General features: G+C 42.6%; 1 protein-coding gene across 2 annotated transcripts in view; it reads left to right on the top strand.

The window, feature by feature from the left end:
• CDH23 (cadherin related 23) overlaps positions 1-22,509 on the top strand; it is a 1,814,588-nt gene that overhangs the window by 1,628,489 nt on the left and 163,590 nt on the right. For both annotated transcript variants that reach the window (XM_029608940.1, XM_029608939.1), the window contains 2 exons: positions 17,199-17,332; positions 19,814-20,023. In XM_029608940.1, coding sequence (XP_029464800.1) covers positions 17,199-17,332; positions 19,814-20,023 — 344 coding nt within the window. The remainder of the gene's footprint in view (positions 1-17,198; positions 17,333-19,813; positions 20,024-22,509) is intronic.

Raw genomic sequence — 22,509 nt, 5'->3', positions numbered from 1 at the left:
ACAAAAGAGACCACATCTCACCAATATTAAAAAGCCTACATTGGCTGCCCGTCAATTTCAGAATACGCTTTAAAGTGCTCTCAACAATACACAAATCACTACATAACCTAACACCACTTGAGCTCAAAATCCCTTTACAACGCCACACATCTACAAGACCAGTGAGAAAAGCCTACAGAAACAACCTCCAGACTCCACCAATGAAATCAACGTTAAGCAAAAGAGCATTCTCCACAGCTGGTCCCAAACTCTGGAATAGTCTCCCACCAGAACTCAAATCAGTACAATGCCCCATTATTTTCAAAAAAAAACTTAAGACGTGGCTCTTCCATCAAGCTTTTCCATAACATCAGCCTGCGGAATAATATCTGCCAAGGACCCCTCAAGGTTATTTTCATTCAACCTACAAGAAAGCTATATAAGAACTTCAATTTATTTTAAACAACCAACAAGAGAATTACACAAGAACTATCCAAGTTCAGCTCTGGAACTTCTTTGAAACCCCAAAGAATACCCCCAAAATACCACAAGGAATACCAAAAGAATTTGTCTAACCAACTCCAACTCCTTGGCAGTCCAAATCCCAATACCCACCCTCTTGACAGTCCAACGCCATTGTTTAGTGCCTCTACCCACCTTTAGGCTTTGTATATATTTGTATATAGTACTATTTGTATATAGTACTTTTTATGTAATCAACCCACATATTTATTTCCAAGTTATTTTCTTCCTGTTCCTTGTAAGACATTTACTTGTCACTGTTGTTATTGTTCAAATTGTAAACCGAATTGATCAGTAATTCTGTTACTGGAAAGTCGGTATAGAAAAGTTCTAAATAAATAAATAAATAAATAACACTTTCTTCCCTGTGATAAGACACTCTGATCTGGTGCTCTGTCAAATCTGAGGCAATGCCAACAAGAAATTTTCAAGGCTAACTTGAAAGAATCCCTAGCTAATAAAAACATGAATGAGTATGAAATATACGAACAGCAGAATCCATGTCTAGGACATTTCAAAAAATGATGATTATCATGGGCTGTTGTCTTTTTTTCAATTTCTGTGGTGTTAAACTGTGAAATATGAGTTTTCTGGTTTATTGGCAGATTTGTGTAATAAACAATTTGATAATATGTTGACAGACGGCAAAACACAAACCTGGTACATTTCATAGCATCCTTCTTCCATCCCTACCACAGGTTACAAAATACCCTGGGACACTTCGAAATGAGCTCCATGAGCTTTCTGGTTAGGCTGGAGGTGTTCTCAGCCCACTCGGTTCAGGACCCTAGAAGAAGCCAGAGAAAGGCATCAGGGGCACTGCTGCCTGACTGGCTGCTCAACCCTTGTCACCGCACAACCTAAGGCTGCGAGATTAGCCGGGAGGGTAACGCTGCCTCATCTTGCATGATGGACAGTAAGAAGTGCCACGGAACCTCCATGTGGTGCTGCCGAAGTTTCTCAACGCAGCAGCTGAGCCAGAAATTTCTCTTGGGCCTAAATTATCATTTTGGCCTTGTGTTTTAGTGAAAATCTTCCAGAAGTAATTTCTGCAAAATGTATTCAGCCAAAGCCTGCCTGAGACATGACCACAGATGGCTTCAGGTTTTCAGGACAGGTTGATCCAGTTCTGGTTTTACCCCATTGCATGCATGGACATATAGTTCTGATTTCTGTTTGCATTCCTTAAGACAAGCAAAACTACAAGTTCCTGCATGCAATGGGGTAAAGCCAGGACTGGATCAACCAGTCCTGAAAATCTGGAGCCAGTTGGCAACCCTAACTTACAGACAGACAGACAGACAGACAGAGTAATCCTAATAGGTAAAAACGACAGAGACTGGTGGCCCTTTATAGACTAAACAATTTATTGAAGCATGAACTTTGGAGGACCAGAGTCCACTTTGTTGAAAGCTCATACCTCAAAAAATTGATTAGTCTGTAAGATTCCACCTGACTGTCATTTTTGCTACACCAGACTAACACGGCTCTTCTTCTGAAGATTTTCACGTAATAGGCACTTTTACTTCTGTACCAAACACTCCTGTTACACGTGCTGCCCGCGGCAACCCCACGGTGTGGCCCTCTCACCTCTTCAGACAGACTCCAGCTGCTGGCTCCTCTTCGCTGGTGGTGGTGGGCCACCAGCTCCGACCTCGAGTTCCCTCCATTGCCTCCGGCCCTGCCACGTTGCCCATGCTGACCAGGATGTACCTGCTCGGCAGGCCTCTCCGCGTGGCCCGCAGAGAGACACCGCCACCAGCACAGCGCCCCTTCCTAGGCATGCTCGCATCAGTGATTCTTTTAAAGGGCCCGCGGCAGGAACCTGGCCGCAGACCCAGATGCTGACATCAGACTCTTCAGCGTATAAAAGCTCAGGCCTCGCTCCATAGTGTTGCCTTTGCAACAGGTCTCCTCGTACTCCGAGTACTCGTTGCTATCCCCTGGATCGTCTCATCATGTGTTCCTGTCTTCCTGTGGTTCCCGGTTCCTGTTCGCCTAGTTCCTGTTCGTCTATGTGTTGGATTGACTCCCTGGACTTGACCTTTGCTACACCTGACTACTCTTCAGCTTCTCTCCAGCCCAGACCTCCGCTATGCCTGACTACTCTTCCGCTTCTCTCTAGCCCCGGACCTCTGCATTGCCTGACCACGTTTGCCCATTCCATGTCGTGACTCTTGCTTGGACTGACTATACCTGCCTTCTCCGTGCCCTGACCCTCGCTTTGTACGGCTACGCTATAGACTCTCCTTCATCCAGAGTTCTTCGTTGCTTGCCACTACTACCATTCACAGCCGGCTCAGAATCCAGCCTGTCAGTGACGCCTTTCCTCGCTTATCCTTTGGACATAGACTTTCAAGGCTTAGGTGCCCTCAGTTCCCTATTGTTCCTTTGGCACCTGAGCTCTTGTACCGAATCCAGTCCAGGATAGAACTACGCCATCTACCGACTGCTGTCTCTGGGCTGTATAGCTACTCACCTCTCGCTAACCTCAAGGCCCACCTAAGTCCTGCCGGCCCCGGCACCCAAAGGCTCAACCCGAGGGGAACTGAGGGCTGGTATAGGTGAAGCTCCAGTGGCCTCTAGCTTCAGCCCACTCCACCTGCTGACGGTGGGGATCCGTAGGTCCTTGCCTACAGGTTGCGTCAACCCCACCTCAGCCCAAAGGTCCACCTCCGACGCAACAACTCCCAAAAAGCAGTTGGCTGCTGTTCCTAAGTATTTTATTTATTTTTTATTTAAAAACTTTTCTATACCGTCGTTAAAATAGGTACCATCACAACGGTTTACAATAAGGCACAAATATTAATGTAGGAAAAAATCTTGATTTCTATCCACTAAACAGGTGCCAACAATTTACGGTAACATAGTTTGTTATAATTATTCATATGTGGATGTGATACATCATGTCCATTCTTATCAGTGACAGATTTAAAATAGATAACTTATAGTATCTTATTCTTTGGTGGTGAGCGAAAAATATATATAAAAATAAAATAAATACCCGTATGGATTAGGGTAGTGTGCGTGGGTGGTCTGCAGATCGCCTCCCATTTTCCTTGTGTTCTATTCCCCTTTCTCTTTGTTGTACACGTGTTTAAATAACCATGTTTTTAAATTTTTTCTGAAGGTTTTGATGTCTCTTTGTAGGCGGATCTCGACAGGCATGGAGTTCCATAGTATAGGTCCTGCTAATGAAAGCGCTCTTTCCCTTACTTGGGTTAGTCTTGCTGTTTTAATTGAGGGAATGGTTAGTAAAGCTTTATTTGCTGATCTCAGGTTTCTGTGAGGGACGTGTACACGAAGGGCTGTGTTCAGCCATTCAGCTTTTTCATTATGTATTAATTTATATATGGTACATAGGGCTTTATATTGTATTCTTTGCTAGATAGGTAACCAGTGTAGTTCAGCTAGGGTTTCAGTAATATGGTCTCTTTTACTTTTACGAATCAGAATTCTTGCAGCCGTGTTCTGTAGTATTTGGAGTGGTCTAATCGTGGTGTATGGTAAACCAAGTAGGGGGATGTTACAGTAATCAGTGCTAGTGAAAATTAGAGCTTGTAACACTGAACGGAAGTTATTAGTTGTTAGTAGTGGTTTTAGTCTTCTAAGAGTCATAAGTTTGGCGTATCCTTCCCTTACTTTTAAAGATATGTGTTGTTTCAGGTTAAGCTCTGTGTCAATTATCACTCCAAGGTTTCTTACTTTCTCTGCTAATTCTATTTTTTGGTTGTTTTTGAGTGTGATTGGATTTTGTATGATTTCAATGTTTTTACGTTCCAATTGTATGAATTCTGTTTTCTCTATGTTAATAACTAATTCCATCTGGTTTAGTAACTGTTTGATGATATCCAGATACATGTTAGCTATGTTCAATGTCTTTTCAATTGTGTCATCAATGGGTAATATAAGTTGAATATCATCAGCGTATATGTAGTGTGAGATGCCTAGACCAGCTAGTAGGTGACAAAGTGGTAGCAGGTATATGTTGAATAGGGTGGCCGATAAAGCTGATCCCTGTGGGACTCCTGTTTGAAAGTTTATTTTTTTTGACATTACGTCTTTTATCTGTACTTAGTAGTATCTGTTATTTAGATATGATTTGAACCATTTGATTATTTTGTTACTTAATCCTATTTCTTCTATTCTATTTAGTAGGATGTTATAATTTACAGTATCAAATGCCGCTGATAGGTCTAGCATCATTAAGATGTACCGTTTACCATTGTCGAAGCCTCTCATGATGATGTCTGTTAGGGCGAGCAGTAGAGTTTCTGTGCTGTAGTTTTTGCGAAAGCCATGTTGTGATGGGTATAGGATGGTGATGGTGATGGTGCACGAACAAAAGTACGCCCGCGCGTACATTTATAAAATGTACCCCTAAGTGTTCTGCTAGCTGATTTTGTATAGTTTTTTCTATTAATTTTGCAATTAGTGGTAAGTTAGATACTGGTCTATAATTGTTTAGAATGCTCGGATCACTGTTTTTTTTCTTTAAAATTGGTTTTACGATTGCTCCTTTTAGTGTGTCTGGCATGGTTCCTTCTGTTAAGGATAGATTGATAATCTTTGTTAGTGTCGGGGAGACTGTGTCGGCTACTTTTTTTATATCCATGGTTGGTATTATGTCGTCTGCATGTGGGGAAGGGTTTATTCTTTTTAGCATGGTTTCTACTTCTAGTTCTGATATTTCATTGAATTCAGTCCATTGTTTAAGGTCCCTTTTTTGCATTTTAATGTTCTGTTTGGTTGTGTTTGGAATTTTGTTTTTTAGGTTCATAATTTTGTCATTAAAAAACGTGGCTATTTCATGACATCTATTTACTGGTAGGGTTTGGGGAGCATCAGTCTTTGACTTCTGAATAGTGGTCTTGCTACTAAATATGGGCTTAACTAGGTCCTCCCACAGTCTGTACCCTATCAGCAGGTAGCATGAATTGTGGCTAAGGATGGTTTGGGCTCCATGTTGAGCATTTAAGACTGATGGTCAGTGTTATTTTGGAGGGATCTTGACACAATTGCACTTTTACCTTTTTGAGCTGCCTTGTGTAGCTGAAGGTAAATGTAAAGCATGGTAAAGGTATAACTCTTAATATAGGTTACATAAATAATAATGGAAGTGGTGCACCCACCCCACAATGGCTTTGTATGCCGCGCTTATGATTGATGGGTGCAACATTGCTCTGCCTACAGTGGTGGATGTTGCAGTATTAAAGGAGTTGAATAATGATGCGACGTGAATAGAAGAATGAGGACTTTCGAGTCATCTTAATGTTAGCTGCATTGGGTTACAGAGGGTGAACTGCACACTTTAACTGGCAGAGAAGGGTAAAGACAGCATCTATTTAAACCCAGAAAGTTACAACAGATCAAGGCAAGGGGAACCTGAGAGATAATTGGTTGGCTGTAAAGTCCATGAGAAGCCAAGGGGAAAGAGAGGGACAATCAGGAAAAAAAAAACAAGGCAGGCATTTAGAGAGATTTTGGAGTGAGAATGACTGAAAAACCAGAGGTAAAAGGGAAGGGGAATGAGGGAGAAGCAATAAGGGAAGGGAGAAGAATGGAGAAAAGGCTGCTGTGACTGAGAGGAAAGAGTGTTTGTGAAAGATTAAAGCTATATGATTTCTTATAAATTAGAATCTGTCGGCTTGAACAGACTTCTTTCTAGAGAAGTTGACCAGAGGATTTCAGAACAGGTCAGATCCTCCCTTTCAGTTCTGGGAATGTATGGTGTTTGTACATAGTATCAGGAAATCCTGTTACTAAAACAATTTTAGTAAGATAATCAGGAACTATTGCAGCCGGTTATTGCTCATTTGTAAGGACCTCAGGAAGCTAATGAAATGTCACAAAGCAATGTGTAGCCACTGTCTTGGTCATCTCTTGGGCATGGGGAGGGCCCCATGACCTCCTGGGGTTCCCACACAGGGGAGAAAAGTTCAGTCTGTTCAAAATCCTTAAGGGTTTTTTGTTTCCTTTCTAGGGCTCTTATGCACCCCAGCTCTCAAGCACATTACTGTCCATTTCTGTTCTGTTCAAAAATGAAATCTTTACTATAAACTGGTGGCAAGTAAACAAGATCCAAGACCGTACACTAATTTATAATGCACCTGCAACAACAAAGTCCAAAAAGCACAAAACAAAATTCAGTCTCTTTCTCCTCTTTTCACAATCTCCCCAAAAGGTAAGCTCTTAGGGGCAAGTATCCTTCCACTCTGGATCCTCCCAGTACCTTTTGGGTAGCTGCAATCTCTTCTCTTCATTGTTCCTCTCTTGCTGGATTCTCTGGCTGATTTAGGTTAAGAACATAAGAACCTGCCATACTGGGTCAGACCAAGGGTCCATCAAGCCCAGCATCCTGTTTCCAACAGTGGCCACTCCAAGCCACAAGAACCTGGCAAGTACCCAAAAACTAAGTCTATTTCATGCTATTGATGCTAGTAATAGCAGTGGCTATTTTCTAAGTCAACTTGATTAATAGCAGGTAATGGACTTCTCCTCCAAGAATTTATCCAATCCTTTTTTAAACACAGCTATACTAACTGCACTAACCACATCTTCTGGCAACAAATTCCAGAGTTTAATTGTGCGTTGAGTGAAAAAGAACTTTCTCCGATTAGTTTTAAATGTGCCACATGCTAACTTCATGGAGTGCCCCCTAGTCTTTCTACTATCCGAAAGAGTAAATAACTGATTCACATCTACCCGTTCTAGACCTCTCATAGATCTCTATCATATCCCCCTCAGCTGTCTCTTCTCCAAGCTGAAAAGTCCTAACCTCTTTAGTCTTTCCTCATAGGGGAGCTGTTACAGTCCCCCTTATCATTTTGGTAGCCCTTCTCTGTACCTTCTCCATCGCAATTATATCTTTTTTGAGAGGCGGCGACCAGAATTATACACAGTATTCAAGGTGCGGTCTCACCATGGAGCGATACAGAGGCATTATGATATTTTCCATTTTATTCACCATTCCCTTTCTAATAATTTCCAACATTCAGTTTGCTTTTTTGACTGCCGCAGCACACTGAACCGACGATTTCAGTGTGTTATCCACTATGACACCTAGATCTCTTTCTTGGGTTGTAGCACCTAATATGGAACCCAACATTGTGTAATTATAGCATGGGTTATTTTTCCCTATATGCATCACCTTGCACTTATCCACATTAAATTTCATCTGCCATTTGGATGCCCAATTTTCCAGTCTCGCAAGGTCCTGCAATGTATCACAATCTACTTGTGATTTAACTACTCTGAACAATTTTGTGTCATCTGCAAATTTGATTATCTCACTCGTCGGATTTCTTTCCAGATCATTTATAAATATATTGAACAGTAAGGGTCCCAATACAGATCCCTGAGGCACTCCACTGTCCACTCCCTTCCACTGAGAAAATTGTCCATTTAATCCTACTCTCTGTTTCCTGTCTTTTAGCCAGTTTGCAATCCATGAAAGAACATCGCCACCTATCCCATGACTTTTTACTTTTCCTAGAAGCCTCTCATGAGGAACTTTGTCAAACGCCTTCTGAAAATCCAAGTATACTATATCTACCGGTTCACCTTTATCCACATGTTTATTAACTCCTTCAAAAAAGTGAAGCAGATTTGTGAGGCAAGACTTGCCCTGGGTAAAGCCATGCTGACTTTGTTCCATTAAACCATGTCTTTCTATATGTTCTGTGATTTTGATGTTTAGAACACATTCCACTATTTTTCCTGGCACTGAAGTCAGGCTAACCGGTCTGTAGTTTCTCGGATCGCCCCTGGAGCCCTTTTTAAATATTGGGGTTACATTTGCTATCCTCCAGTCTTCAGATACAATGGATGATTTTAATGATAGGTTACAAATTTTTACTAATAGGTCTGAAATTTCATTTTTAGTTCCTTCAGAACTCTGGGGTGTATACCATCCGGTCCTAGTGATTTACTACTCTTCAGTTTGTCAATGAGGCCTACCACATCTTCTAGGTTCACCGTGATTTGATTCAGTCCATCTGAATCATTACCCATGAAAACCTTCTCCATTATGAGTACCTCCCCAACATCCTCTTCAGTAAACACCGAAGCAAAGAAATCATTTAATCTCTCTGCGATGGCCTTATCTTCTCTATGTGCCCCTTTAACCCCTTTAACCCCTTGATCATCTAACAGTCCAACTGACTCCCTCACAGGCTTTCTGCTTTGGATATATTTTAAAACGTTTTTACTGTGAGTTTTTGCCTCTACAGCCAACTTCTTTTCAAATTCTCTCTTAGCCTGTTTTATCAATGTCTTACATTTAACTTGCCAACGTTTATGCTTTATCCTATTTTCTTCTGTTGGATCCTTCTTCCAATTTTTGAATGAAGATCTTTTGCCTAAAATAGCTTCTTTCACCTCCCCTTTTAACCATGCCGGTAATCGTTTTGCCTTCTTTCCACCTTTCTTAATGTGTGGAATACATCTGGACTGTGCTTCTAGAATGGTATTTTTTAACAATGACCACGCCTCTTGGACATTTTTTACTTTTGTAGCTGTTCCTTTCAGTTTTTTTCTAACAATTTTTCTCATTTTATCAAAGTTTCCCTTTTGAAAGTTTAGCACGAGAGCCTTGGATTTGCACACTGTTCCTCTTCCAGTCATTAAATCAAATTTGATGATAGTATGATCACTATTGCCAAGCGGCCCCACCACCGTAACCTCTCTCACCAAGTCCTGAGCTCCACTGAGAATTAGATCTAAAATTGCTCCCTCTCTCGTTGGTTCCTGAACCAATTGCTCCATAAAGCTATCATTTATTCCATCCAGGAACATTATCTCTCTAGCGTGTCCCGATGATACATTTACCCAGTCAATATTGGGGTAATTGAAGTCTTCACTAGAAAGACGTCATGTAGACTTGTTTTTGCTTAATGTGCTGTTTACTTACAGAGCCATCATAACACCTGCAGGCATACCAGCGCTTTGTGCTTTGAGGTTTTGCCACTTCAGGTCACGTTTAATCATTGGCTCTAGTCCTTTATTCTACTGCATGTATTTAATTGAATTTTTAAATTTTTTGAATTTTTTATAAAATTCTGTATCGGGGTTGAATCTTCCTTAGAGTGACTCTCAATGTCAGAATTACAAATTAAATACATGCAGTAGAATAAAGGACTAGAGCCAATGATTAAACGTGACCTGAAGTGGCAAAACCTCAAAGCACAAAGCGCTGGTATGCCTGCAGGTGTTATGATGGCTCTGTAAGTAAACAGCACATTAAGCAAAAACATGTCTACATGACGTCTTTCTAGTGAAGATTTGTATTCATTGTGTTTGATCATAACTGTTTATAGTGTGTGGTAATTGAAGTCTCCCATTATTACTGCACTACCAATTTGGTTAGCTTCCCTAATTTCTCTTAGCATTTCACTGTCCGTCTCACCATCTTGACCAGGTGGACGGTAGTATACCCCTATCACTATAGTCTTCCCCAACACACAAGGGATTTCTACCCATAAAGATTCAATTTTGTATTTAGTCTCATGCAGGATGTTTATCCTGTTGGACTCTATGCCATCCTGGACATAAAGCACCACACCTCCTCCCGAGTGCTCCTCTCTGTCATTGCGATATAATTTGTACCCCGGTATAGCACTGTCCCATTGGTTATCCTCTTTCCACCATGGAAGAAGGCCCAGCAAGGCCACAGGCTGAGCCCATTCCATCTGCAGTCGAAGATGCAGCAGAGAAAGGCTTGGCGGGGCCGCAAATGGAGCCCATTCTGCCCGCAGCTGAGGGCCCATCCTGCCCGTGGTGGAAAAAGTCAGGTAGAGGCAAAGGCCAGCCAGCACCATTTTGAGGTATGGCATCGACTGGCTTGAAGTATAGGGAGTGATCTGGGTCACCACTGGACCAACATGGTGTCTTTTAGATAGTTTGGGCTGCCCCCATATCCCCACTTATCAGGTAGTCTGTGATGTAAAAGTGGGGATCTACTAGATTACAGAGGGACTGCTACTGGGGGATTATTTGGAGTGGGGTGTTGGCTTTGGCTTATAGGGGAAGGGTTTGGGAAAGAGGGTGGGGCATCATTGTGTGACACTTCATTCTAATTTTTATACTTTTTTCTTTTCAGCTGCCTATACAGGTGACGGTGTGTTTCCAGACCCCTGGGGGGTATTTAGGCACATTGGCGGAGTAGGGAAGGGTTATAGGCTGCATTTTCTTTAATTTGATGCACAGAGGCATCAGAAACTTAGAAATGTAGCAGAAAAGGACCAAATGGTCCATCCAGTCTGCCCAGAAAGCTTATGGTAGCATCTGCCATGCCATACAGGTCACCCCCATACTTAGTTTCCCAGACCGTGAAAGTCAGGACCTTTATTGGTTACTGTCTGAGTCCAATTCCCCATTACCTCTTGCTGTTGAAGCAGAGAGCATGTTGGAGTTGCATCAAAAGTATCAGACTTATTGGTTAAGTGTAGTAACAGTCACATCAGCAAGTTACATGATTATTTGTTTTCCCAGGCCATAAAATTCAATGTCCTTGTTAGTTGCTGTCTGAATCTAATTTCCCTTTTCCCTCTGCTGTTAAAGCAGAGAGCAATAATGGAGTTGCGTCAACATTATGAAGGTTTATTGGTTAAGGGTAATAACTGCCACACCAGCAAGTTACCCCCATGAACTTCATTTCCATCCTCTAGCCTTTAGGGATCCACAGTGTTTACCCCATGCGCCTTTGAAATCTTTCACTGTTTATGTCTTCACCACCTCCTCCAGAAGGGCATTCAAGCATCCACCACCCTCTCCATGAAGAAATGTTTCCTGACGTTGCTTTTGAGTCATCCTCCCTGGAGTTTCATTACGTGACCCCTAGTTCTACTGATTTCTTTCCAACGGAAAGGTTTGTCGATTGTGCATCATTAAAACCTTTCAGGTATCTGAAGGTCTGCATCATATCTCCCCGCTCCTCTTCTCCTCCAGGGTATACATATTTAGGTCCTCTCCTCATAAGTCATTTGATGGAGTCCACCCACCATTTTGGTTGCCTTACTCTGGACCACCTCCATCCTGTCTCTGTCCCTTTTGAGATATGGTCTCCAGAACTGAACACAGTAATCCAGGTGAGGCCTCACCAAAGACCTGTACAAGAGGATTATCACCTCTTTTTCTTACTGGTTATTCTTCTCTCGATGCAGCCCACCATTATTCTGGCTTTAGCTATCACCTTGTCACCTTGCTTCGCTTTCTTCAGATTGCTAGACAGTATCACCCCAAGGTTCCTGTCCTGCTCCGTGCACAACAGCCCTTCAACCCCAATCCCATACTGCTCTTTTTAATTACCTCAGCCCAGGTGCATGACTCTGCACTTCTTGGCATTGAATCCCAGGTGCCACATCTTTGATCCTGTTCAAGCTTCCTTAAATCACATCTCATTCTCTCTACTCCTTCCGGCATGTCCAGTCTGTTGTAGATCTTAGTATCATTCGCAAATAGACAAACTTTACCTTCTATCTCTTCTGTAATGTCGCTCAAAAAGATATTGAACAAAACCGGTCCCAACATTGATTCTTGTGGCACTCCACTTAACACTGTTCTCTCTTCAGAGTAGGTTCCATTTACCATTATATGCTGTCTTCTATCTGTCAATCACTTTATAATCCAGGCCACCACCATGGCACTCACTCCCAAGCTTCTCATTTTATTCACAAGCCTCCAATGCGGGACTGTATCAAAAGCTTTGCTGAAATCCAAGTAGATCATATCGAACGCTTTTTCTCAATCCAATTCTTTAGTCACCCAATCAAAAAAATCAGATTTGTCTTACAGGACCTTCCCCTGGTGAATCCATGCTATGCTGCCTTGGGTCCAGCAATTCTCCTGACGGTAAATAGTTCACTAGCCTTTCCTTCAGCAGCATCTCCATTAATTTTCTCACCACCAAGATGAGGCTAACCAGCCTATAGATTCCAGCCTCCTCTCTGCTTTCACTCTTGTTAAGAGGACGCGCGTAACCCCGAGAATCCGCCCCTGCACGCACCGAGCCTATTTTGCATAGGCCCGGCAATGCTCGCAAGTCCCGGGACGCGCGTATGTCCCGGAGCTTGAAAAAGGGGGCAGGGAGTGGGTGGGGCTGGGCTGTCCGGGGGCGGAGCAGGGCCGGAGCCTCCAGGCACAGCGGCCATTTGCCGCTGGGGGAGGTTAGGTAGGGGAAGGGAGGGGAAGGTAGGGGGGGGCGGAAGGAAAATTCCTCGGAGGGAATGGAGGAAGGCTGCGCAGCTCACCGCGCACAAGTGTGTACCCCCCTTGCGCTCGCCATCCCTGGATTTTATAACATGCGCGCGGCTGCACACGCATGTTATAAAATCGGGCATAGATTTGTGCCCGCCAGGTTGCGCGCACAAATCTACGCCCGCGCGTAAATCTTAAAATCTGGCCCAATCTGTGTTTAAAAACAATGTGGTATTCAAACCATTCATCAACTTCAAACTTCTAAATAAACTATCAGCTAAATATAGGGTGCAGTTCAAGAGCTGATGTGCATCTCAAGACCTGGGAAAAGGGAAGTAATACTATTTTATATAATAATTTGAGAAATGTAAGTGAAAAGTTAGAAAGTTTATTAAAGGATTGTGATTATTAAAGAATTTGTGAACTATTTTAAAAGTTTTTTGAGTAGTTTCCAGAAACTATAATTAGCTGTTAGTTATTTACAAGTGTGAAGCTGGTGAATGGCTTTAATATCACGATTGATTATTTTTCACTCAGTGTTAAGGATTGTGGCGATTTGCTATTAAAAACAATGTGGCTCAGGCCCCTATATACTGGTCCCTATGCCACTAATATATATATATATCCTTCAAGTATTTCTTAATTCTCATTTAATCTCTACTGTTATTCATAGGTGGATGCTGATACAGAAGAGGATAGCACTTCTTTGTCCATTCCTTTAATTAATGTGTGCTGAGGAGACTGACCTGGAGGGAGTGTGGCTCTGTAAAAAAAGGCGGAGTTTCTGAGTGTGGGAGGAGATTATTGGGATTCTGGAGGGGACAGCATCCATCCTTGCTTCTGGGGTATCTCTAAGACCTGCTGGTTCTACAAGTCAATCAGGGCCTCTCTTTTACTATGGATTTTAAGGCACTAAAGGATTACTCCTTGGCACTCAGGTCTCTTGGTTTATTCTAGAACACTAGCAGGAAGAATGGAGAGTCCTGATTTCCAGAACAATTTTCCCCTAGGAGACAGTTTAAATTGATGGACTCAGAACTACAAGTGAGTAAAGCTTGGTTTTATCACGGGGTAAGACTGCAGGGGTTGGGGTCAAGATGGCGGCTTGAACCAACCATGCAATTCCAGCTCCTGGTGTCTTTTTGGGTTTTTTTGAATTATTGCTTGTTTTCCTTACCTTGATGGTCAGGAAACCTAAAGGCAGAGTAAGGGTTGCCCCTGCTACAAATCGGAACTCCCTCTGAGGTCGCCAGTTGTCTATTGTTGGATTTGTGAGTCCTGTGGAGAAGATGAGGCCACCAAGTATTGAAGTTGGAGGGTTTAGCTCCCAGCTCTGGGGCCAATATTTCTCTCAGTTGGAGCCTCAGGATCATCCCACCACAACCAGACCAGAGCGACAACTCCAACATCATCAGGAGTCTCCCTCTCCTCACGAGGTCTGCCACTCCCGCAAGATCCGAGGGGGGGAGTAAGTCACTCCACGCTGATGGACGATGAGAGTAGCAGCTGTCTGGAATCGAGGTCTGTAAGTGACCGGAGGAGTGCTGTGGTTGCGACTGGAGGAGTGCTGGCCTCTCTCTCGGCTGTGAAAAGACTGGGGGTGAGTTTGGCATTGGGGTCAGATGGTATGTGCAATCTCCTCTCCCTCCCCCAATGGTATCCATGACTGATCCACCATTGGAAAAGCCTGAGATGGTCATTCTCGATGCTCTCTAGTTGGACCTCACTTCCCTTCACCAGATGTTTCCTCTTTTGGAGCCGTTCTTACTCAAACACAGAACAGTTTCAGAATTGGGAATCCTCCTTTGCAGGTGAAGCCCAGGATCTGATTCGGGTATCTAGCGAGGTTAATCTGCTTGGTGCTTTACAGTCCTCCTTAGTACAAGATATGCTTGTTGTTAGTAAGAAGATTGAACATTTTGAGAACTATATGCATCTTTTGCATCTCAGGCTTGTTAATTTTCCTAAGACACTCATTGCATCCCCTCTTAAATTATTTAAATGTTACCTGACTGAGGTGCTTAAAGTACTGGAACATGCTTTTCCTCCAGTTAATAAAATTTGTTATTTGCCTGCTGGGAGACTGTCACGACAAGCTGCTAATTCCCTTCCTGGTGAACCCGTTTTAGACGCTTTGAATTTAACATCCATTTTGGAGAAAACAGAGGAAGAGAAAATATCCAGAGCTTCATTAATGGTTTCATTTGTGTTTGAACAGGATAAGGTCTCTATTTTGCAATTATATTTTTGTAATAAGGATGTTATATTTTTGGGGGCCCCAATTAGGATATATCCTGATGTTTGTAAAAAAAAACACAAGAGTGAAGTCAAACATTTCTGGAATTGCACCAGGATGTAATACAACTTGGCGCTATCTTTGTGGTTCGTTTTCCTTGTAAGTGTATCATTACATTTCAATAAGCTATTTATTCCTTCTTTGGACTTTCACAGCTCTGCTTTTTTCTTGATACTAAACAGCTGGTGGGAGGAGGGAATGTCGATACCGGATAAATGTTATTATGGGGTGTTTAAGTTTATATAGTCAACATAGGTGGTAATTGTTATATTTCCTTTTTATTTCCTGTTTGCCATACCCTCGATGGCTTTTCTTTCTTGACCCCCACCCCCACCACCACCACCAATTTGTGGGCTAAATGAAGACACACAGAGGTGTGTGTTTTTTTTTTTCTTCAATGCATTTTTCTTGTTTATTCTTTGTATTGATGGATTAGTCTTCTATTTCTGTTTCAAGTGAATGCTTGTATAATTGAAAATTATAAATAAAAAGTTTAAAAACAAACTGCAGGTGCTGGTGGTTTTTCTTTTGTGTTTTCTTGGAGCTGCTGAAATTCTAACGAATGTGCTGCTGTAGAGATTTGCGACTTGTTTTACCCAAGGCTGACTGTCTGATTGTTCTGTAGTAGGAATCCTGGGACTCATTCTCTTGTTTAGAGGTTGCTACTGATATTTGCTGCTGGAACTCCCAGAAGATCAAATAAAGATACAAGCTGGAACTATGCTGTACCTTTGTGAATCCCCGGGTGTGAGTTTGACAGAGAAGAGATATTCTGAAGAGGATCTAAGCAGGAGGGTTGAAGTTCCATGGTGGAGAAAGCAGTTTAGATATTCACAGAGGAGAAAAGCTTTTTTGTTTTCCTTTTCTCTGTCCTGTAGAATAGTACACCCCATTGCCCTCTTACCCGACCATCTTTCCAACTCTTTATTGTATATGCCACTAGCAAGGGTTATAGCCCCAGACCCATCTGGCCCAAGGAGCAGAAGACCTGACCCAAGAATCTAACTCAGTTCCTCCATATGACAGTGTGCAGTAACCGCCACTGTAGTACTAGGCCTGTCAATGCAACATGTTTATTAAAATTGTTGTGATCCAACGTAATCTACCTGGCTATCGTATTTACCCTGACTTTGAACTATGTACTTACCTGCATTTACTTGCAGGAATAGGCTTTCTTTACTTTGTGTGACTGCACATTTGATTTGGACCATTATCTTTTAAAAAATATATATTTTAAGCCTACTATGAGCCTCGTATCAATAAGAAGGTCAGGAAATTTAAACTATCAAGCAGGCAAGAGATCTTGAAGTAGTCATCTCAGATGACCTCAGGGTAGTCAATCAGTGTAGTAAAGCAAATGGGAAAGCTAACAGTATGCTTGGTTGCTTGAACTGTAGGAAAAACGAGCTAATATTGTCTTTTTATAGGTCACTTTTAAGGAGTCTACCTTAAATGCTGTGTTTGGTTTTGGATGCCGTACCTTCGTAATGACAATGAGAAAATGAAGGCGGTTCAAAAAAGGCTACTAAAATGACACAGTTTGCAATACAAATCCGACAAAGAAAGGTTTAGGATGCTCAAAAGGTACTTGGAGGAAAGAAGGGATGGGGTGGCATAATAGAAACTATCAAATATTTGGTAAAGTGTGGGAAACATAAAATATTCCACAGAAAAGGAGATTCAAGGACCAGGAGTCATGATACAAACTTACAGAGAGTAAGGTTCAGAGGATACATGAGAAAATGCTTCTTTACTGAGAGGATGGTTGATGCCCGGAACAGACTCCTGGCAGAAGTATTGGCAACCAAATCAAGCATTTAAAAATGCTTAGGACAGACACAGATCATGTCGGTAACAGGAAGAAGAAATGAAAGAAAGGGAGTATTTGGGACAGTTGTGGAGGGAGGTGATGGTGGCATGGTTAAGAGGTTGGGTGGAGGACATGGGGGAGGTAGATGCTATTGGTTTAGGCATTGGAAATTTGATTGCTCTTCTATCCAAGTGGTGGAAAAGCAGAGAGAAAGGAACTCAATCTGGGCAGACTGAATGGGCCAGCTGGTTTTTATCTGCCATCATTTACTATATCACTATGTTATTGAGATTTTGCTTTATTTAAATTAGATCTGTGGCCTGGGAACCTGCAACTCTAGTCATGACATATGAAAATTAACACTTACTAACCTCCTTTTTTATTCATTTTGCACAGGTGAATTTGTGATCTCCCCCGTGGATGGTGACCTACGAGTTCGAAAGAACTATGAGTTGGACCGGGAAAATATTGCTTTTTATAACATCACTGTCATGGCTATAGATAGAGGGATCCCACCTCTAAGCTCCTCGGTGAGCCACAGGCTTCTTCTGCTCTTGTTTTCTTCTTGACCCTGCTTTCCATATTCACAACAAAATGTGAAGCATAGTAACTCCACTCTACTGGACACGTAATGTAACTGCCTTTATAGCAGACAGCAAAGGTGGCATTGATGACCAAAAATCATTTGCCTGTAGTATCTGTGGAAATATGAGTTTCATAGGTTTGAATCTTGATTTGGGTGACTCGCACCTTCTGCTCTAGATGAAATGACAACCAACTATAAGTGGGGCACATATATTGTGTCAAATAAATACAAGTATTGTCATAGGTGCCAGTGTTGTGGGTGCTGCCTCATTTTCAATCATTCTTCTCCTCATGGCTGCCATAGATCCAGGAAACTGAAGAGGCAGATTTGATATCGGTGGTGCTAAAGCACGCACAGCATTCATAGAGCTGGTGCCTATGAGAATGGCCTTTGCATTTCTAATCTTATCCCTATCATCAAAGTGTTCTCAGCAATCACTAATAGCACATCAATCATAAAAGAGCCAAAATGTATATTAAAAGTACAGTAGATGCATACAAAATGAACAGGCCAACATCCTGTGGCTTCCAATATCTACTGGAAAGACAAAAAGTGTTATCTTCAGCTGAACTGTGCTGGTAGTACTGCATGCCCCAACATGCTTCACTATCACTTCCTCAGATCTGTCTTATACTATCATTTTCATATGCACTTTGGCAGTTTTATGATTGCTGTTGCCACCTTCTTGAATATTTTTGGAAAGGCAAAGATATAGCTTTGTTCATTTAGTTTAATCTAAGAACCTTGTGCTTCTTTGATGAAATCTTCATCCTGTTTCCTCATAGGTGGCAGGTCCTAAAGTGGACTGTTTGCCTGGCCACTTGGGAGTGCCTTGTTTTTGCTTTTTCAATACCAATTGCAATTGGACAAGAATATAAACGGGCGGATTTTAAAAGCCCTGCTTGTGTAAATCCGCCCGGATTTATGCGAGCAGGGCCTTGCGCGCCGGCGCGCCTATTTTCCATAGGCCGCCGGCGCGCGCAGAGCCCCGGGACGCGCGTAGGTCCCGGGGTTTTTTGAAGGGGGCGTATCGGGCGCATGTCAGGGGCGGGACCGGATGATGCGGCGTTTCGGGGGCGGGGCGTGCCATTTCGGGGCGGGACCGGGGGCATGGCGCCGGCCCGGGGGTGTGGTCCAGGCCTCCGGACCAGCCCCCGGGTCGGAAGACGGCGTGCCAGCAGTCTGCTGGCGCGCGTAGATTTACATCTGCTTCTCGCAGGCGTAAATCTAGGGACAAAGGTAAAGGGGGGGGGGTTTAGATAGGGCCGGGGGGGGTGGGTTAGGTAGAGGAAGGGAGGGGAAGGTGAGGGGAGGGCGAAAGAGAATTCCCTCCGAGGCCGCTCCGATTTCGGAGCGGCCTCGGAGGCAACGGAGGCAGGCTGTGCGGCTCGGCGCGCGCAGGCTGCCCAAAATCGGCAGCCTTGCGCGCGCCGATCCAGGATTTTAGAGGATATGCGCGGCTATGCGCATATCTTATCAAATCCAGCGTACTTCTGTTTGTGCCTGCTGCGCAAACAAAAGTACGCGATCGCGCTTTTTTAAAAAATCTACCCCAAAGCCCTTTGGACAAAAGTATAATATCGAGATAGAATAACTATTCTCCTTTCCTACTGGAAAATGACAACCATAACTAACATAGATGGAGCCAGTGGAAACTGCTTCCTTGTGAGATTCAAGTAACGAGGACCAACAGTAGAACCACTATGGAGAGAGCCATAGTCTGGCAATTTGGCACCTAAGTCCAAAAATGCGCTGCCACCCCATGCATAGCACATGACACCACAAACTGGGAGACTCTATTCATTATTTTATATTTTAAGCATAAAACTATCATTTATGATCTGTATTTATGTAAAATTCTTTTTGATCAAATTGTTGGACCTTTTTTGGGAATATTGAAGGGTGGGATTAATGTGCAGTTTTTTTTTAGTATGTATGATGGCGTGTGGGGATGTGTGATTGTGTGATGTTCTGATGGGCCCTGTGTAGTGTTCACTTTTTATGTGATCTTTAAATACTTTGTTGTTATGATATCAAGTAGTCGGTATTTATCTGTGACCATTTAAAATGCATTTGAATGAATTTATAAACTGGATTAAATAGATACATCTTTCTGAAGAATTAAATAAAAATATTTTCTATATGTCATTCATGAATTATTCCGTACGAATTTTTCTTTGTTAAAGATACTGTATATGTATGGATACCTCTTTTGTATTTTTCTATGGAAAGTCATTTATGACAAGGTAATGGTGCTTCTGATGAATGGCGTGATAAATTGCACAAACTCAAGATCAAAAGCCTAAAAGTCATTGTGTGTGCCCATATGTACCCCAGCCTGAATGTTTACCCATGCCTAACCTTTCAATGGCCTAATGTCTCCTTATTTTTTCCCGTCTACTACCATGGTCTTTCTCTCTTTCAGGTGACAGTAGGAGTGCGTGTTTTGGATATTAATGACAATGACCCTGTACTTTTGAATCTGCCTCTAAATATAACCATCAGTGAGAATACACCAGTTTCCACCTCCCTCCTCCGGATCTTGGCCAGCGATGCTGACAGCGGGCGAAATGCCATCCTGACCTTCAACATAACAGCAGGAAATGGAGAAAATGCCTTTTACATACATGAGACTGTAAGGCCTTTTTTAATTGTTGTTTATAGGTATTGAGCTGTACTAGGAATATAGGCGCTCTCCTATACTAGTTCAAAAGTATTTTCATAAATATATTTACTAAAATATTAAAATACAGGAATGACTGTTGAAAAGCTGTAGGCTAGCAATCTGACATGGAAAGTGGGTCAGGTCTCCAACTGGTTTTACTTAAAAAGAAGACACAAGTGACATCCAGGACTCTGTGTGTATATGGTCTGAGTTTGCTTCCTGCATGGTCATCATAAAGGTAAAAGCCACAAATTTGTTCCACTTACTATTTTGGTTTTGGTCCCCTACCACTAGAATGGCTCAGCAGGATTTTACGGGTTAAATTTGAACATACTTTCATCAGATTGTTCAGATTCCAGATGATCTCAGCTTCCAAAGGACTCTGTGAAATGTTCAAATACATTAAACTTGATGGTGTAATTCCAGCAGTCATATAACATTTCCATTCTAGAGAATTCTCTAAAGTGGCCTTTCAATCCCATTAAAGATGGACTTCCATTTACAGGTTTGGGAAAATTGACTCCATATGGGAAGAGAAGTAAATCTCTGTTGTGCTAAGGAAAAACTCCTAAAGGTTTCATTCTTGGATTCACCCATTTTCTTTGAGGCAGCCTACAATAAAAATAGCTGTGGGCAAATAATCTGTATAAATTTGTTCCTAAATGTGATGGTATCCTCGGGTAGATCAGTGTGTCCTATCACTGCTGCCAGGTAACTGGCATATTTCAAGATTTCTTTCCTCTGTTGAAAAAAACCTCCATGTCATTAAAACCCTTTTCTTCCTCCACGGACTCTTCCATGGATCTTCCTATCAGATTCCTCTATCCCTTGTTTATATCTTTTATAGGCAAATGGATGGATAGCATTGTGATTAATCCACTCACTACAGTACCACCATACTGATCTCCGAGCCCATTATGGAAGGCTTTTCTGTTGAAAATATTATCATAACACTACCCTGCTTATTCTTGGGAGGAATCTGCTGGGGGGGGGGGGGTGTTAGTGGTTTGCATTAAAGTATTTTGATTTGCTGATAGAAATCCTAATTATCTCAGACAACAGATCCAATAGACTGAATCCCAAATTAAGTAGCATATGAAAAAAGGGACACTGGATACCTAAATAGCATCATTGGATCCTTTCAAACTATATCTTCAAATAAAAACAGCATGTGCAGCCAATATTGTCTGCCGTTGTCCTATGGTGAAAACTTTCCTTCAAGAGAAGCAGTAATAATCCATACAAACTCTGGGAGTCATTTCCTATTCCTCTGTGTAACCCCCTGACGGGTCACATAAAATGAGAGAGGAGTCTGATGCCTGTTTGTGAGTAGTCAAGCAGATGAAGTAGTGCAAGGGTTCCCAACTCAGTCCTTAGGGCACACAGTGGAGGCAGTGCATGCAAATCTAGCTCATGCATATTCATTGTGGATATCCTGAAAATCTGACTGGCTAGGTGTGCCCTGAGGACTGGGTTGAAAACCACTTGTGTAGTGGACTCAGCAGCACAGAGGCAAGGGCTGTGTTTTTCAAGCTGGACAGGGAAAGCACTGCAAAACACTTCTTTCCCCTCTGTGACCCCTCTGACTACACCCCCAACTATTTCCAAGGTCTTACATATGCCTCTCTCAAATCCACACCTTGGGATAAAGGAGGTACTCACTCAAAAGGAATCTTCAACTGAAAAACATTTATTTTGTAGGGCCCCCAGCAGTCAGAGATAAACAATATTAAAAGTCCCCGCATAGCTCAGGGAGCGTAGGTTCACAGAACTGATTTAGCAGCATCAACAACAAAAACACTCTTCCTCCAAATCGTTGCCCAAATGCCGTAGTACTAATATCACTCACAGAATTCTTCTCATACATTTTCCTGTCAGTACAATTCCCACAGATTTCCACTAGACTGTTGTGGTCCATATTCCTCCCAGGTTGCTGTTATTGGACACCAGCCAGGAGCCCAGAAATAGTTTACTGCTCTCCCATGCCTGTCCCTGCTGGATTGAGCAGACTAGCCCCCCCCTTAAAGTTGCTGTGAGAGCTCCCCACTCTGAACTCAAAGTACCAAGGCAAAATGGCAAAAGAAAAACTCTTTTCTTGCTCTGAGCACCTCCTTATATTGACCCAAAGAAGCTATCCTACTGGTTCTCTCTCACAACACTTTTCTAATGAAACAGCATACTCCCACTATAGCTCAGGCTTGGATTCATCATTCCTTGCAGAATGATGAATCCTGCAAAAACGGAGAGCTGGGGGGGGGGGGGGAGGGGCAGGCCTGCGAAAGCCCGCAGCCTTCACACCACGGCGGTACGCCGGCTGCCAGCTTTCGCACGAATAGCACCACCGTGAAAGGTGGTGCTATTCAGCGCGCTACTGCCGACGATAATATTAGTAACATTATCGCCGGCAGCAAAAACACCACCGACTCCGCCCCCTCCCTGCCCTGACTCCTCCCCTC

This window comes from Rhinatrema bivittatum, chromosome 7 (assembly GCF_901001135.1).
Source record: "Rhinatrema bivittatum chromosome 7, aRhiBiv1.1, whole genome shotgun sequence".
In the NCBI taxonomy this organism is placed as follows: Eukaryota; Metazoa; Chordata; class Amphibia; order Gymnophiona; family Rhinatrematidae; genus Rhinatrema; species Rhinatrema bivittatum.
Note: the sequence above shows the minus strand (reverse complement) of the source record. Positions and strands in the feature narration are given on the sequence as shown.